Below are 17,995 nucleotides of genomic sequence, written 5' to 3'. Positions count from 1 at the left end.
CATTGGAAATCGTAATATCGCCATCAAACTGATTTTTTCACGTATTTAATACAAATTAATTAATAACATTGGTATTAATGTTCCTATTGAAATGGTAACGATTAACATATATATTAAAATATAATTGTAATAAATAATAAAAGAATTATAATTTGAAAGAATCAGAACAGTGAATTGAAATTTTTCCTCCCTTTGTATCCTCCCTTTAAAAAGCAGAGTAAAATTCATCGCGGCATTAATCGTGGCCGGTTGCCATTTTCCTGGTGAAAAATTCTCTCGTGTCGTCCCCTCAAAGAGGCCATACGTCCAGGGAAACGAAACGATCGTCGTCGCGCGCCACCCGAAATGGAATCCGTCAAATTGACGGAGGGTATATAGCATAGAAACGTTGAGGGTCGCGACGAGGAAGCGGTTGCAACCGAGCGGAGGGCACACGAGGGCTATGATCGATGCCACGAAATTAAGGGTTTGCCCCGCCAAGCGAAATAAAGTTAACCAATCGGGCCGACGTACGGCCCGTTCGAACGTTATTGGCTGCAGGCGGTTCCGGTTCGGGTCAACGACGACCCGATGCCCGATTTTTCTCGCGCTCTGCCGTGTTTTCAAGGAGGGTTACCAGCATGCTGATTGCAATTGGAGAAAGAGTGATATAGGGTGGAGGGACACGGTGAATCGAGGAACCTGGCCGGGTGAACGGGGGAGGATTTTCGTAATTATGGAACGGCGTTAGTCCCTGGGGATTCGTCAGTCGACGGCAGAGCCCCTGGAGCTGTACGGCCACGACAATGCCATTTTAATTATGCATGTTAATTGGTTTCCGAGTCCAGCGTAGCGCTAGCTTCTCTACGACTATTCTCGAGGTACGTCTCCTCATTGTATCGGTGATCGATGCGACGCGTGGATCGATCAATTTTGACTGGCCTCTAAACGGAACTTAAGCCTTTACGTTACAAATCTGATCCGATGGACCGTCACAGTAGAAAAGTCTATATTTAGTCAGACGCGTTATAATTACAATTACTCAGCATATAATCATTTAATTTTTTAAAAGATCTGTCATTGCTAATTAATCGAGTAATTAATAATTTTATCAGCAATAGGCTTTCTTCGAGGAATAATATAAAAAGTTATTAATTTGACAAAATACTATTCGTCCAACCTGTTTTTCGCTTAAAAGTCACTCTACTTATCAACTCCTGTAATCTAAAGAAGAATTCTAATTATCAGTCCTGCTTTCTTTCACCCTTGCCGGACTGTTCCCTTCAACGTTTGTTGAGGGAAAGTGATGGGGTGAAAAAATGGCCACGCTTAGGCATAGGAAGCGCTTTTGTTTTTTGTCCTTTTTTTTTTTAGTAGTCAGATATACACAATTGATGGGGACTGCGCTGTACTTTCTGCACAGTTGAGTGAGCATGTCACAATCGACCAGGGCCACCTCAATCAAAGTGGCATTGATACCCTTCGCTCGTTCTCTCGATCGGGCCCTCGCGCTTTCCATTGCGGTTTTGTTCCAGACCGAAAATCTATTAGCCCATCAATGTACACATAGAAAGTGTACATATACCTATGTACAGAACGATTTGTAAAAATATTCCGACAACTAGTACGATCTTGACTTTTACAATACACACGTCCCCATTCCTCAAAAACATAGGAACACATGTAGTATCAATTAACTACAAGTTAATTAACTACGAGGTAATTGAAACTACAATAAGTATGAAAATTAATTTCTAGAATACAGAAGAAAAAAATAAAAATGACAAATGAATAGTAATGAGATTTTCGGCAAGTTCATTGCACCTGTCAACGTGTCATGACAAATATATTGCAGACATTTTATGCACCTGTATAAACGCATGATAAACATAATGCGTATGCTAACTGAATCTTGTAATCCTGTGAATCGTTCGTTTACTCGACGCTCGGCACGATCTACCACAAACCAAGCAAGAAACGTAGTTTAGGGCGGCGCTCGATGTGACACGCGACCGCAACGTGGTTGCATTTACATTATATCGCGGTTTATACGATGTTAGGTGCGTGCGTGTCTGCCAGCGAGCCAGCATTTTCGAGATTAATTTTTCTAATGCTCCGACGGACAAGTCTTCTTTCGATATAAATTTATTATCACACGACTAACACAGTAAGCTTAACCATCCCAGTAGTTCTCATAAAGGAAGAGAGATTGAAAATACGTAAATTATATAAAAATTGAAATTCGACTCTACCTTATACTCGAAAAACGAAAAAGAGTAAATAAAATATTTTTAAAGATACTTGAACTTCAAAAATGCAAAACTTTGTATGATACTGCACCCTATCAAATAAAGTGTCTATTTCCTGAAGACGAATAAATAACTTTAATATCAAGAATGTTCTACTTAAATCCAGTAGATAAAGAAGAAGACTTTGGGGTGTAGAAAAATAGTTAAAGGTAGAAGTCTGATAGGCTTTTCCTGTCACCTATCCTGCCAACACGTATCCTCCGAACGAGGATGAAAGCTGTAAGACGTGGTTGTATCGAAAACCGAGGGGTTGAGCACCCCTGAGCACAAGATGTCCTCCTGAAGACTATCTCGGCCTGGGTCCCGCGGGAAACCTCTTCCTTCCTACCGTTCCTATCTCAGGACACTCTATAGCCTATTCAGATACCGGGCTCACCCTGCTACTCGCAAACGTTAGCCAGCTTCCAAGTAAGAAGGAGAAAGACACCGTTAGGTAGAAGAGAAAGAATGTATGTCCGTATTTCTAAGGACAAGCAGCACGACGTAGAATGCGAAGGTGGTATAAGGACGAGCGAAGCATTTGAGTGCTCTTACACCTACCAGCCTCGCCACACCTCGTAGGAAACGTATTTTGCAAGCCTAAATATCCCTGCTTCCTAGACGCTATCTCGCAGGTGGGTTCGAGAACGAGTTATCTGCTTCCCTTACTTCGCAGCTCGTTGCGAAGAACGATAGCAAGGGCGGTAAACTGATATCACGCTCGTTGACGTTTCTATGAAATCGGATGGCTTATCTCTGTTTGTCTATAAATGCCGAAGAAAGTGTCTGATAGAGCTTCTACCCACGAGGTTCAATTACGATTCGAGGTTCAACCAGGACCGCATTCAAATTTTTCTCATCCCTTGGCTCAGCGCAGGGTTCAAATGAAAATAAGTTTCTTTACAGAGTAAGCTTATCCGCTTACTAAATTAAAAAATGATGATCGCGTTAAAATTATGTAACAGATATCACTCACCGATCGATGATCACAGGATCGCTGGGTGTTTCGTTTCTGTTCCCGCAACTTTTCTTATCGCAACACCGACTGTAACGAAATGAAACAGATTAATTAGAGATAGATATGCATGAAAGTGTACGGAGTCTTTCTTAGGCTTGTTTCGAGAAGGGTCCAGAAGGGTCAGTCCTTTCGAGGTCGTGTAAAAACTACCAGAACCCTTGGGACTTTGCAAGTTTTGGGGGTGCAGGGTCGTCAGTACGAAGTCCCATGGGCCAATGAGTCAGCCACCCCCAGAGAATGACTGCACTCCCGTATGTCTCGTTACGTTTATAGTTTAGCTACCGCAAGGGTGGTTGCCTGAAGAGCAAGAAACTTGTACCACGAGCGTACATATTTGTTTGCAATAAAATCTTGGTTCTTAAAGTACATTTTTTAATAGAATTTTTATAATTTTAAAAAACAACTCACCTGCACATCACCTCGTGAGTCAGAAGGACCCTGCACATCTCAGGATTCTTATCTTGTCCCTCGTACATGATAGCCTGAAACAGAAAAAAATCATCGTTAGTATAATTTAATATTGTCATTCTCATCAAATAAATTGATGCTTTCAAAATATTATAACATGAATATTAAAAATATTAAATCATGAAGTAGGTATACAGAATATTTGCTGTAATAGAAAATAATAATAAATTAAATTTTCTTATCTTAATATATCCAAGGGACTGGTGGAAAATGTACATACATGTAACACGTCAGAGAACTATCTGTATGGATGCAGGTCGCGAAGGGACTGTTTCCCCTGTAACATTACTAAGCTGTGGGCGGCCTAAGCAAATCCGTTAAGCCTCCTTCACGACCTTCTGATTGATTTTTATTTAATGACAACACGTTGTTACCCTGTATCCGTGCACTTACAGTTGGGGAAGAAGACCTGGATTAGACACAGAATAATACAGCGCGGATAGATAGCACGCCTTTGATCTTCCTAAATGAAATCTTCAGAATAGTATTTAATGGACGTTGAAACATATCATTCACACGGTGATATTATCGTCAAAATTTTTTATTTTCTTATTTATTCTTATTATTTTTATTTTGGTCAACATTAAATCCTTTTATTCTCCATGGTATCTTCCAAATAATAAACCGCATAAAATTAATTTATCCATTCTAAAAAAGAATTGAAATATTGATTTGCATTTATTCTACGTCAGACACCATTAATCGTATCAATTTCTGTATGCAATTTATGCGCAAGTTGCATCGTATCACGCGGTAAATTGCAGGAGTTTGCGAAGAAGCGATAAAATGTAAATACTCTGAAATAGCGTAACCCAGGGAATTGGTTTCGCCGTGAAAGTGTAGTTGAATCACTACGCGGTAACGATATCAAAATACATTTCGGTTCGCCAGTTAGGTGCGACTTTCAGAACGGCATCAAATATTTATACGAACAAAATAACCAAATTGAAACGTAAACGAAGCACGATGGCTGTTCTACGTGGCGGTAGGTAAATCAGAGGAGAATCCCCTACCTTCGTCGAAGTGGAAACTTCAAGCCCGGAAAATAGGGGGATGAAAATAAACATGAATAAAGAGGTAAGTGGATCGAAGAGCAGAAGAGGAAAGGCACTGTGTTTCCTTATTGAAGGAAAGCGAAAGGGAGGATAAAATCTTACGTGCCCTTTGGTTGTTTCCTATTCTAATAGACCTCCGACACGCGATCTTATTTGTAACCGGGAATAATTAACATAAGTGTCTACCTTGTACGCATTAACCTTACCTACAGAGAGACAGGGGTTGTAGTTACTTAAACAAACGAATTTTTTTTTTTTTTTACTCGTGACTTCATCGAGAGATACTCGATCTTAATTTCAAGTTTCATTTTCAAGAAATTATTATTACACTCTGTGAAAAATTAATTAGCAGTGGACAAATGAATGTAGTCACACTGATAAGGTATCAATTATGACACTTAATTACATAAATTTAAATTACACTTTACAGGCTCATGTTCCTAAACAAACTAATAGAGTCCTCCAAGGGTGATAATACACATAGTGTGCTAATGCCAGGTGTACAATAATTACTATTTATACAGATAACGACCATTGAGCAAATTATGTCCTATGTCCAGCTTATGAAATGTCACACGATATTATTTGCACAGTGGTCATTTATCACTGCTGGGAGGAGTTCTGTTGATTTTGCAAATAATTACTTTTTACCTTTCGTCCATTCTGCAAAATGCTGAAAAATTCCAATTTGAAAGGTAATTCTCCCTATACAATTTTCTGAGTAATTTAAAAAAAAACATAAAATAAAATATGTGGTCATCAAAATATTAATCTACACAGTAATTTGTATGTCTTATGTCATAAAATGTAATTTTCCTGCAAATCGTTCGTAATATATTGGTTACCTTTACCATTTATCGAATTTCGATGGCATCGTTTCACATCAGTAATCTGGAGAAAAGTAGTTCAAGGTTGTAATAGGACCGATTCACTGATCCCAAAAGAGATTTAAATGCAATTAGTCGAGTAACGATTTGTTGCCTCTGTATGGACTGGTCTGGTTTGGTCTGGTCTTTAAAGCGACACTGTTAGAGTTACATCTCTTTCATCGACACACTTATCCATTAAATATCACGTGGTTATGTCGTCGAACGTCTCAAGGGGTAGTTGGTTCAAGTAGGTAGAGGGTGGCAGACGACTCGTCCTGAGGGTGCAACCAGTCAGCATCAACCCCTAAGGGGCCTTTCTTCCGTTGGCTTTTGGTCCCAGTAGAAACGTTTGGGCCTCCCCCGAACCTCCAATTCCCACGGGAATTACTTACGAAGGATTAATAAGGATAACGCAACATCACCTCTAATTTTTATATTTTTAACATCATATGTATGGGCAAACTTAAGTACAATTTAATTAAATTAAAATTTCTTTAATTTCGAAAAATTCTTAAAACTCTTGAAGGGTTAATTTGTGTAACCCTTAATTAATGTGGATTAATTTGAAAAAAAGTTTATAAAATAACATGAAAGACAAAATATTTCAATCACAAAAGGTCTATGTCTGGAAATAATATTTCATTAAGTATCAATATTATTTTATTAATAGTATCAATACTATTAACATTTTAATAATATTGTACTTTCAATGAAAATTTGATGAAATTCCTTTCTCGAAAAATCAAACAATTGACGGAATACGGATTTTATGATTTACCGTATGCGTCCTGTATGATACAAAAATAAAGTAAAAATTTGCAAAGAAGACCAAGGACTTTGCATACCCCTAATAAATATAATAATAAAAAAGTTGTTATCGACGAAAAATGAACTCGAGTTCGGTAACATAACCGTAACATTGTTCTCGACGAACCCTCGAAGATGGCAGTAAAACAAGGAAGAAAAGAAGTGTACAGGGAGGGCGCAGATAAATTCCGAAGATAGTCATTCAAATCTGCCGTAATGATTTCCATCCCAAATCGATTCCAAAAGTCCCCTGGGAATCCCTTCCTATACAGCCTCTGTGCAACGCCCGTAGTCTGACGTATACACCACGAAACAACGTGCATACAATGTCAGTCTCACCCTCTGAAAAGATGTCCACTAACATAGGGGTAGGCGAACCTATTCTCTTTCTCATCTTATCTACCAAGGATTAACTTATCTCCAACTCATTATTTCCTTAATCTATAGTTAAATACTCATATTTCAGTATTATACATGACTGTTTGACATTCAGGGGGTTGATACCGGATTCGATTTGGTAACGTTTTGAAATTTATGGTGTCCTTCGATCTTAAATCATATTTTAGCTATTTTCTAGCATACGTTTGAAAATAGTGATTACGATTATTCAACTATTCCATAAAATGATACCAGTGTTAGTATTCACAGGATCTTTTTTAATATTTAAAAAATCAAAAGAGGGAGGTTTCAGACTGATCATTTTCAGTGGCGGATGAGAGTAGAAACTTAAAAGGGTTACGTACAATTTCTTGTTGTTTATTCATTTAAAATAACGAGGGTGCGCTACATCCTCGATACCCTCCGCCTGTAACTGCTTTTTTATCCCCGGAACTAATTACCATTTAGCATTTTTAATCCCGCGAAAAAGCGCATCCCAGCCCTCCCACTTTCCTCTCTTTCTGGCCGGAAGTTCGTTCTCGAGCGCTTACAAAACGTACGTTGTTAGCGCCATTCAGCCGCAGCTGCACGCTACCCTTTGCTTCCGCGCAAGCTGCTCGTATTTTTCTGGAAATTTCAACGAGAAACGCACGGCAGTTCTCGACATCCTGTATTTTTTTTTTCCTCCATCCTTCTCCACCTCCGCCTTCTACTTTCTCGTTGAGAGTGCTCCCGGTACTCTCTGCCGCTCCGCCAGGCGAAAGTAGATATAGATACCTACCTACCTTGAAGCTAGGAGCGAAGAAATTGAAGAACAGCTTAAGAGCGGAAGGGCTTCGCCATGGGCTCAGCAGCCAGCTCAGTGTAGCCAATTATTGCGGATTTATAACCGACCACTTGATTCAGTCTCGAGGAAAGTCGGTCGCATTTCCGAATTGGAATTTGTGAGCCGTAACTCGACGTTCGTCTATGAAATTTTTCTTACGACAGGGAGATAAATTCAATTTATGAATTTGGATTTGAATCAGTTATAGATCTTGGGCCTATATAATATTTTCACTAATTCCTTTTCAGTAAAAATTATTTATTTTCATCCGTATCTGAAACAATGCATCGTAAACAACGAAACGTTGCATGGTTTATTTTTTTCTCCAACATGCTTTAATCCACGGAACGGTGAAGGTTTGTTAATTTTGTAGGGTACGATACAGGGTAAGAACACGTGAAGCTAGATTTGCTAAACACTTCGTACGAGTTGTTGCGCGAAACTCCATACACGAGCAAAGTAAATATATATCGATTCTCGTGTCGGTATGTCTTCCTCTCGCTTTGCCAGAATAGAGGAGACGCGTTCAATCGAGGCTTTGATGTATAAATTGCAGCTTTCTCGTTTTCGATCCCACCACCCCATCCAACTTTCTACTCCCTTTACTGGCACGATACCTCCATAGAGACGGAAAGGGTATCCCGGCATCTATCACTTCCGCTTTTCTTTTCCTCGTGGACAATCGTTCTAGAGAACTATCGAGGCGTTTACTTCGCTCAAGATTCCGTTTCATTCGTTTACCGATGTTTCTATTCTCCCCAAAGCTGACTACTTATATTTTTCACATTTTTATCAAAGCCAGCCGCAATAAATGATTCAAAAATAGTCTGAGTAAAAACTGTTATTTTTTGCCCTTTTAATAATCCTTTAATAATTTTGAAATATTTTCAATAATATAGTAAGCAAAAATATTTCAAACACGGATTATCTAATTTGAATTGAAATGTTTAAGAGAAAAATCAGTCTATTTATGATCAATCGACAAGGCGTCAACAACTAGGATAATTGACACGAATCTCCGACACAATCAACCCGTTAAGTTCCCGCGCTCCTTTCCTCACGGTTACTGTTTCCGCACGATGGAACTCTTCGAAAGTAGTCGCAGTGACGCGTTCCCGCCGTTCAGAGTGTTATCATCTGAGCTACAAGCACTTAATTTTCCGGGGGGTTGATTCCTACCCCAACGGGATCCAGCCACCGGCGTGCGTCTGCTCCATCCTGTTATCTGCGCCACGTGGCGAACCCTGCGCACGGTCCGCGAACCACGTGTTGTTACCCTGTACACAGTAGCGTAGATCCTGCTGCACCGATACCGTGCAAAGAAGGATCATAACCTTCGAGTAAACGCAAATACCCCGATCACGAGCACGATAAGTCCTTTATGTGTTCGAGGGTGCTGTTTCGACTACTAAGCATTCCTGCGAAAAGCCTTTCGCGCCTACCAATAGATAACGAACAGTAAACAAATTCCTATTGTCAATGAAATCGTTTCTTGGAACCTTCAATCAAAAAATCTACGATTGGATAATATTCTATGACTTAGCTTTTATTTATTTATTTAATGTTTAAAGTATCGACTAGATGCATTCATTTTCAGTGGTATATACCTATGATTTATCAGACCGTGTTCAGTATTTTTATTTCTTTGCAAAAATTAATTATATTACAGTGAAAAGCCTAAATTTAATTATAAACGTTTTAATATTGGAGTGTATTTACAAAAATTAAAATAAACATGTTAAATATTATTTGTTGTTTTGAATATTACCCTATTTCAAAAAAATCCTTATTCCATTTTTTCATAATTTTATGTAGCACCACTATTGATAGTGCAAAGATTTTATTTCTTGAAATGATTATTTTAAAACGACCCGATATTTACATATATAGGGTAGATTAAAGTAGATTTCATAGTATGGACTTATGTGTCTATTGTGCAAGAGATGTAGTTACTTTTTTGAATTATTTTGTTTCGTGTCGCGACCCCCGGCTCGTAAGTGCCTATAGGTACCTGCACCATTTTAGCAGATTAAATTATCTTGGGGTTGGTCGGTTACGGAGGTAAGAAGAGCAGTAGGGAGAAGAAAGAGGCGACCGAGAACGAAGAGGGTTGGGGAAACAGAGCTGATGTTAGTTTTAGCTGATTAAATTACTAAGCTGTGGTGGCCTTGCGTCGGCAGAGACCGTTCCTCAATTCCTTTTATTAATCGGATCCGAGTTGTCGTGAGGTTGAATATCTTTCACAGACAAACGACTCTACTATGCGTTAAACTACACTTAGAAGAATATAAAAGATTGTTTCTATCGAGCACTTGAAAAAGATCAGGTCAAACGAAAATGATCAGTCTATTTTATGAAACGTATGATATAATATTGATTATATCGGTAATTAGTTAAAAAATTAGACTTAACCCAGACCAGACTTCTGTCATTAAAAATAAATTAGTTATTCGAGTAATTTATTTTAAATACCTAACCTTGTGTATCCAACCTTATATAGAACTTGCTGTATCATAAAAAACATGGAATTTATAATAAAAAAAGGTAATGATCCTTACCTGTTTGGTGGCAGAGTCGATGAGCCTGACGTAGATATCCTGCACCTGCCTGACACCTGAAACAGAGATACAAAATTGTTATTCTCACTTGTGTACAAATACTTCATGTTACCTTCAAGCCTTTTAATTAATTGTTCATTAAAACATTCAGATTTCAAAATGAATTATTTATACCCATAACGAGGGTAACTTGTTCTTGTAACTTTGAAATAATTTCGGAATGAAGGACTTAAGTACCCCAGAGGGAAGCAGTGGCAAAACGCTCGAAGTTTGCAAAGAAAAATAGTTATGCCCTTTTTCGGAACCGAAAACAGTTTCGCATACACATTTTTTTTTCTCTCTCTTTTTCTTATCTTAATATAAAGACAACGCTGCTCTTTATTCAATTTACCAGGAGTGTTTTTCAATGATACGGTAAGAAGGCCCCATTAAGTTAAGAGCGTTGCGCGCAGGCATTTGCGACGGATGTGCATGGAATACGACGAATACGGAAACGAGTCCGAATTCTGACAAGTTCGGCGCCGCTGAAAGGGTCTGTCGCAGAAAAACATACATATTAAGGAGCATTTAAGGCTGACGACGAGGTAAGCGGGCCCGATCGCATCCCCGGGGACGTATGCACAATCTCCGTTGTTTTTGCATGGGCCCAGCCCGTACTTTGTACCCGTTCGAGTACCGACTTCACCGTGCGGATCGCTATGCAACGAGCCACGGCAGCAAGGCAAATTCTTGTACGTGTAGTGCGTTAATTATTTTGAAGACTTTAGTTACGCGAGACGAGCCGTTTTCGCCGCTTCGAGGAACTTGAACATCGCGAAATAAACGGGTATCCTTTGATTCATGGACGTGCTGCCATGGCTGACCATTGGAAGGCTGCTGACCCCAATCACTTTCATAATTTCGTTTTGTACTTCAAAAGGTTTATTTAAATTAGAGAGACCTTTAGGAATCGTGTCATAAATTAAATGTTATAAGAAATTATTTTCTCTGATTTTCAGTACGTATCACAGTATCGTTTACTAACGATTACAGATAACCGATGTTTACACACATTCCTAGGTAGCAAGTTTTCGGAACAGTTTCTATCTTGCCGAGGGAAGGACGGGTAATCCCGGGGAGTATTTTGGACAGACACCCTCGTGGCTTCCGGCCTCCCGTGTCCGGTAAGCCAAGTAATCCCGACATAAGACTCGCAGACCCGGCGGCTACCTATGGGGCCAGACTCGTACCGCATAACGTTACCATGGATTACGATACTACGCTTGAAACTAGCTCACAAATTACCTGGAGAAACCGTCGTGGCTTTACCAGAAGTTAGTCGCCAGTTCCGTCGGTTTTGCTGCTCTCTATATCCGGTTCGAGAGTAGCGATGTCAGGATTTACCGGCTACAATGGAACGTCGATTATAATGGTCTGATTGGAAAACAACGACGATCCATTGTTAGATGTTTTCTTGCCGATCGGAAAGGATTCACGTCGTTACAGTGGAATGTTGGCCGTGGTAATTATTAGAGCACGCATTTATATCCTGTTCTTCGAGTTTTCAAGTTTCTTTTGTGATCTATGGTGAAGCATCTGAATCGCTGTTTTATCGAACAACTGCTAACATTTGCTACTATTTCTAATGGAATTATATTTCAACCCTCGGACGGCGGACCATAGAGAGAGGCAGAATTTTGTATTTTAAATTATTTTCATTTCCAATATATGATACTTTTGTTTAACTTTACGATTGATGCCGTATTACGCAAAAGGTATCTTGTCCATTCCTCCATTCCCGAAGCCCTGGATATGTAAAGAAGATTCCGTATAAAATCACTTAGATCGGATGCATCTTGAATAATCACAATTACCAGCATGAGCGAGTTACGCGTCGCTTAAACGTGTGGTATATCAGAGACATTGGTGAGTCACGATCAGTGGCTTGGAATCGTGGCAATAAAGTTAAAAGGAAGAAGAAAAGAAGCGAAAGCAAGAAGCGGTATCGCGTGCTAAGTCCTGCTGAGAAGAGTCAGATAGATCCGTTCGTATTAGCATAACTAGGCAACCAAGTTCGTTTTCTACAAGAAGCGACCGAAGAAGCAAACACCACCCATTTTATTCGTTCGATCGGCATTCTTACCAGCCGTTAATACTCCTCGAGTCCGACTTACCCGTTCGCTCTATTTGCACGACTCGTTTCTCTTTGTCCATCTCTCGAGAGTGCAAGGACATTGGCAAAGAAGACGACGAACAAGAAGGAAAGAATGGACAAGGAAGAGAAGAAACCGATCGAGGGAAGAGATCAGAAAAAGAGGCAGAACCTGATGCAGAGAAACTCTGCCGTCACTTGCGCGTATAAACTATCTTCCTCATTTATTATTTAATTATAGATTTATTGGTCTCGGCCGATTGATCGGTGACGCGACAATGTGCCGATACGATTAAGTAACCCGGCAGAATCCGATGGAAGAAGACGGGACGTGCAAACTCGCGCCAATTTGTCTTCGGTGATATAAAAGCGAACCGGCTAAAGCGTTTCATGCATGAAACTTTTATAGAGCGCATCTCGGCTGTTCGAACAGAAGACCAGATCGAGGCATAAATCAGAGCCGTGCCGATCTACCGATCCACTCTTAAAGGACATAAGCGGCACTTCCAATAGGAGACGTATGGACCTCCGTTGCGTCCGCGATCTTTCCTTGAAATTCTTGCCTTTTTCTCATTGTCCCTATATCGATGACTGGCAATAACTGCGAATTACTTTCAATATTATATGTCCCTGGAAGAGTGTAAAATTGTGCAACTACCAGTCTGACGTTTTCGATTTATTATTCCATAAATTCTTGGTGCAACCTAAACCTATCTTTTAAAACCGATGGACGAATCCTTCGCCTCGAATCAAATTCCAATATACCAAACTGTCCGATTGTACCTCGAAGAATAGTGTTCTCTGGTATTCTGAATAAGACACGAATGGGACTGCATGACGGTGCTTGGAAATACGACATTGTTTATCGAAACGAGAATTAAGATGGGTTGACTTATCACGTTTAGTACCATTTTTTTTTTAATTTATACCAAGTCAACTACCCAGTCAGTCAGAAAACTATCCAGTGCCCATAGGTATCCCATAGTTCGCAATAGTTAGTTTCTTGTTGTACGTTGTTGGCAACATGGTTTAGCGTCCATAGATGGTAGTTCGGCCCCTCCAGTTAGCTCTGGCAACGCAAAAATCTCGCATTGATTGATCGGCTCGCAACAGCAGAGCGCAAGAAGGTTCTCTGTCGCATGAAACGACGGTAAAGAGAAAGGGAAAGATAACGGGCGAGAGAAAGAGGCACGAGTACCGGCAAGAAGCGGAGATAAAGAAAGCATCACGGGAGGTTGGCGTTGTTTCTGACGTACGAAGAGTGAAAAACCGATGGAACTGGAAGAGCCAAGAGATAGCGCCTTGCGACTTTTTAATATGTTCATAATACCAACATGTTTTTGAGGGGGATCTCTGTTGCGCGGACCACCTTCGGATCATCGACTTCTTCTACCCCCTTTTCTCCTTTCCCTCCCTAACGCTCGCGGCACACAGACGTTTTCGATGCTTCTTCAGGACGGAAGCTCGAGCCTTTTTGCCGGGACCCATGCCGGCCCAGTGACATAAAATATGTCTCTGTTGCGCGGCCGGGCCTCGAAAGTTCCTGAGATTTTTAGTGGCCCTGAGAGACTGGGTGTCTGTACGGAATGTTGATGGCCCGTCGTCATCGTCACTTCGAATGGGCCTATCGAATGCCCGACACTCCGAACATTACGCATTCGCAGATTGATGTTTCGACAAACGCATATTTTTATGAAAGAAATTCATTTCACTCACCATTGGAGTAAAGCAGATGCAGGCTGTACTGAATCCCATTATTCGTCTTTTGACCCTCGGATTCCTAGAAAACAAACACACACTTCGCTTGAAATACATATTCTCTCAATTTTTAGGAAATCATAATTTGTTACGATAACAATATCAAAAATATTTTTAAGCAAGAAACGAAAGAAAATTATATCCGCATTCTCTGATCAAGTGTGAACTTTTCATTAAGCAATATAAATTATGTACTTCAATATCAAGAGATTCATTCATCAACTCTTTATAAATGATGTTGATCCTAGCTAAATCTCGTTAATCACACCGAATTTCGTCGTTTAAATCGCCTTAAACGAAACAGCGGATGAAGGAACGGAGATTCATTGCTGCGTTCTTCGCGCCCCGTTCTATTTTAATTAAGTGCACTGTGACGCAACTCTTGGCCGTACTCCACCTAACGCTAATTATTAATTTCTTGATGTGCCGGTAAGAGCCGTGCCATTACGTATGGCGTGCGATGCGTAATTATCATGCTGCCCGGTTGACGAGTCATGGCGTGCATCGCGCCATATGCCGCAGCCGCGGTGATGCATTTTCAACTACCCTTGGAACAGCCACGATTCAACAACCCTCCTGGCCACGATTTTTAGCTGTGCATACAATCTTTCGAATCGGTAACAACCGGCAAGAAACGGATCGATTTGACGGGATATTAACGTAATTACTTTGGACCTAATCAGTTGGCTACGCGTCAGTCGGTTAAAGAGCACCCTTAACATTTTTTTATTAATTTTTGAAAATATTATTTGCGTTATCAATGGATTGAGTCTTGATCATTTTTAGCTAATTTAGATAAAAATAATTCCAAGTTACGTCTACAACCCTTAATATTTTATTTTTGCTAGCTTTAATACGATATCAATTAGGTATCCGATTTTTTATATAATTATAGTAGGTAACTCTACCATTTACCATCGCTAGTATCTATACTCTATCATTTACTCTATCAATGTAAACGAGACGTTATTGACAAGCCCCCTCGCAAAACGCTCTTCCTTCGCAACATCAGAAAACCCTGATTACGGTACCTTGGATGATCTAGTCGTTAGTTCGTCGTCAGATCGACATCATTCTTCCCTTTTTCCTTCGATCGTGTGTACGTATTAAGCTCTTTCCTGTCATCGGCTTTCGTCACAGCCATTAATCTCTAAATTCGCAGCCGCACGATATACGCGCGGGTCAGCCGATCTGCTACGACTACTTTTTAATTAAACACGAATAAAAAGCGGAGAGAACGGAGAACGGACGTGGAGACCCTGTATTTACGTAGGACACCAGTTTCCCGGAACTGGTATGCCTGCCATCGCGCAGACACGCTCTATTTACTGGCTTTCATGTTACGATTCCTGGCCAATGATAATCGGCCGATCGATCCGTTGACCGTGCATTAGCACGTTCGAACCGGGGGCCATTTTCGTACTCTTGCTGATCAGTCGCCATTTATTCACTATGTTGTATTTTTTGGAAAATTTCATTCTTTAATAATGTAGTCCTCGTTAAGAAAACAAATTGGAAACTCGAAAATTGAAAATTAATTATTCCGCCTCTGTTACCTATATTTTATAAAAATTTGATTTCTTTATATTTTTAATAATTAAAATAGGAAATTTAAGTTAAGGTGGCTCATCAATGGATTACTTCGTCTTATGGGTTAAGATAATTCTGACCCATCATGGATGGCTCTGACAGAAGTGCAGTACGTGACCGACCGACGGATCAACCCCGGTTGAACTTGTTAAATAATTGACTTCCGTAAAAATATGTTAATGTTTCTCTATCTCGATGCAGAGTCAACGAGGGCGAGAATAGGCGTAGGTGCGCTCAGGCCACAAACGGCTACTCGACACCGGGGCTGATCTATGTTCGTGGTGCATGACCCTAATTAATAGGGAGACTATGCAATGCAACTGTCCTGTTCGTGTGAATTATACATAGACGTGCTCTTACAGGGGACAGGGAGGAATGGAGATATCTGGATAAGCAAATCGAAGCTAAGGAATAGGAAGTAGGTACTCTTGTCCGTTGGTTTATGAATAAACTGATAATTAATTTTAGGTCCTAGTGTAAATGAATTTGGATATATTGGATAATGAATCGAAAAATACATCCAAGTTGGTAATCAGTTTTTAAATTGAAGTTTCGGTGTTCACGTTTATTTGAACACAACTGGCTACTGGTTGTTAGGAAGGAAGGGATTCGCGTCCATTCGCGTGGCCGTTTGTCCATTCGAACAGTCTCTCCGTGTGTAGAGATTTCTCTTACGCAAGAATGAACGCTGAACCGCGTGTGGCAGTCAGCTTTTCCTTAAATAGCTATACTAATTGACCAATAGAAAGTGCAGTTCTAACGATGACCGCGCTGACAATCGTGTCCCGTTCCGAGCCGTTCGCACGGGATCGCGATAGATCTTTGAGCACGAGTCAAATATCATTTCCGTTGATGACTTCAGTTTCCTGAGCAATCATTCGAGATCGTATACCTCGATTGTTGTCATTAAACTTCTGATATTCGTGCATTTATACGACACCGGGGTACGGAAACGATACGTAAAGCCTTATCATTTTTATTTGCAAATTGAAATTTTCTTTTTTCTCATTTTTTTCCAAATAACATGCATTGTTACTTTGAAAAGAGAAAGAGATGGAAACTTTCAGGAAGAATTATGAAACCAGAGTTATGAATCAATCTCAAAGGAAAGCTGCATAAAATTGATTGCTCTTAATTAATGTGTTCTGAGAAAAATGTAGAGATCAAGAAAACGGAGCAGGTCTAATGACTTCATTCGCGGAAATTCTTGTTTTTATTTAGTGCGATGAAAATACATTAGAGTGTGTATTCGAATTGCGATTCAATTGAAGACAGATACGTCGAACATAATTCAACTTCTATCAATCTTTTATTGCAACGACTGCTGCAGAATATTTTAAATTCAATTCATATTATGTAATTCTTTATTACGGTAATAATAATATCATATTGGTCGTTATGATGTTTAATAATAATTTGAAATAAAAATTAATTGTTAGGTATTCAGAAGACTATACAATGATTTCAATAACAAATGCTCGACAAGATAAGATCATCGATAGAAAAGGAAACCTATTATTTGTTAGGTGGTTCGCGTGACCACATTGGATGCTCCTACGATCGCGTCCGTCCATTTCTCACACGGCCAATGGATTTTCGCTTGTCGGCCTAATTGCTGGAAAAGCTAGAGGTGTATCCTGCCGACTATCGATACGCACAGGCGAAGCCGTTTAATATTTGACGTCACCCCCGATAGAAACGGCAATTATCGAGATAAGCGTACGCTCGCACGATATTCCCCGATGTCATAAAGGTCCACCTCACCTTTTTCCATTTAACCTCTCGAGAAAACCGCCACTACTATGAACATTGAAATTCCGATGTTGTCGGCGTCTTTTTTAATTCTATATCGATAAATGTACGCGATTTCGGATCAATTTTCATACGGATTCGGAGTAATATTTTAAAACTAAACTTGTTAGATTTATTTTTTTTAGTTGATTATTTTTTTAAGTAGAATCAGCCTCTTCCGTTTGTACCACGATTACTAGGACACCTTGTACGTTATGTATGTATTGAACGCGTGCAAGATGTCAAAAATGTTACCTGATCTTTTTCGACGAAACCCATGAAGGAGGTCCTTTCTATCTCGATCGGTTGACCGTGTCGATCGTAGAGAGCGATCACGAAATGGAAGAAGTTACTTTTCCTCAAATTACTTGGTGGTTGTTTCTCGAAGTGTGCTCTGCCGACTCCGACTCTGAAATTCATATGAAACCCAAGTTTTTTTATTATTAAGTTTCGATGCTATAATTTCTAAAAAATAAAAT

General features: G+C 39.8%; 1 protein-coding gene across 1 annotated transcript in view; it reads right to left on the bottom strand.

The window, feature by feature from the left end:
- The window catches only part of kn (EBF transcription factor knot), a 74,907-nt gene that overhangs the window by 45,467 nt on the left and 11,445 nt on the right, over positions 1-17,995 (bottom strand). Inside the window, exons 5-9 of the mRNA XM_076690841.1 lie at positions 17,772-17,925; positions 14,094-14,157; positions 10,247-10,302; positions 3,694-3,767; positions 3,244-3,312 (exon numbers count right to left, since the gene is read on the bottom strand). Of these exons, the coding sequence (XP_076546956.1) occupies positions 3,244-3,312; positions 3,694-3,767; positions 10,247-10,302; positions 14,094-14,157; positions 17,772-17,925 (417 nt within the window). The remainder of the gene's footprint in view (positions 1-3,243; positions 3,313-3,693; positions 3,768-10,246; positions 10,303-14,093; positions 14,158-17,771; positions 17,926-17,995) is intronic.

Source organism: Osmia lignaria, chromosome 11 (genome assembly GCF_051020975.1).
Source record: "Osmia lignaria lignaria isolate PbOS001 chromosome 11, iyOsmLign1, whole genome shotgun sequence".
In the NCBI taxonomy this organism is placed as follows: domain Eukaryota; kingdom Metazoa; phylum Arthropoda; class Insecta; order Hymenoptera; family Megachilidae; genus Osmia; species Osmia lignaria.
The sequence above is the reverse complement of the archived record's forward strand: the minus strand, read 5'-3'. Positions and strand labels throughout refer to the sequence as shown.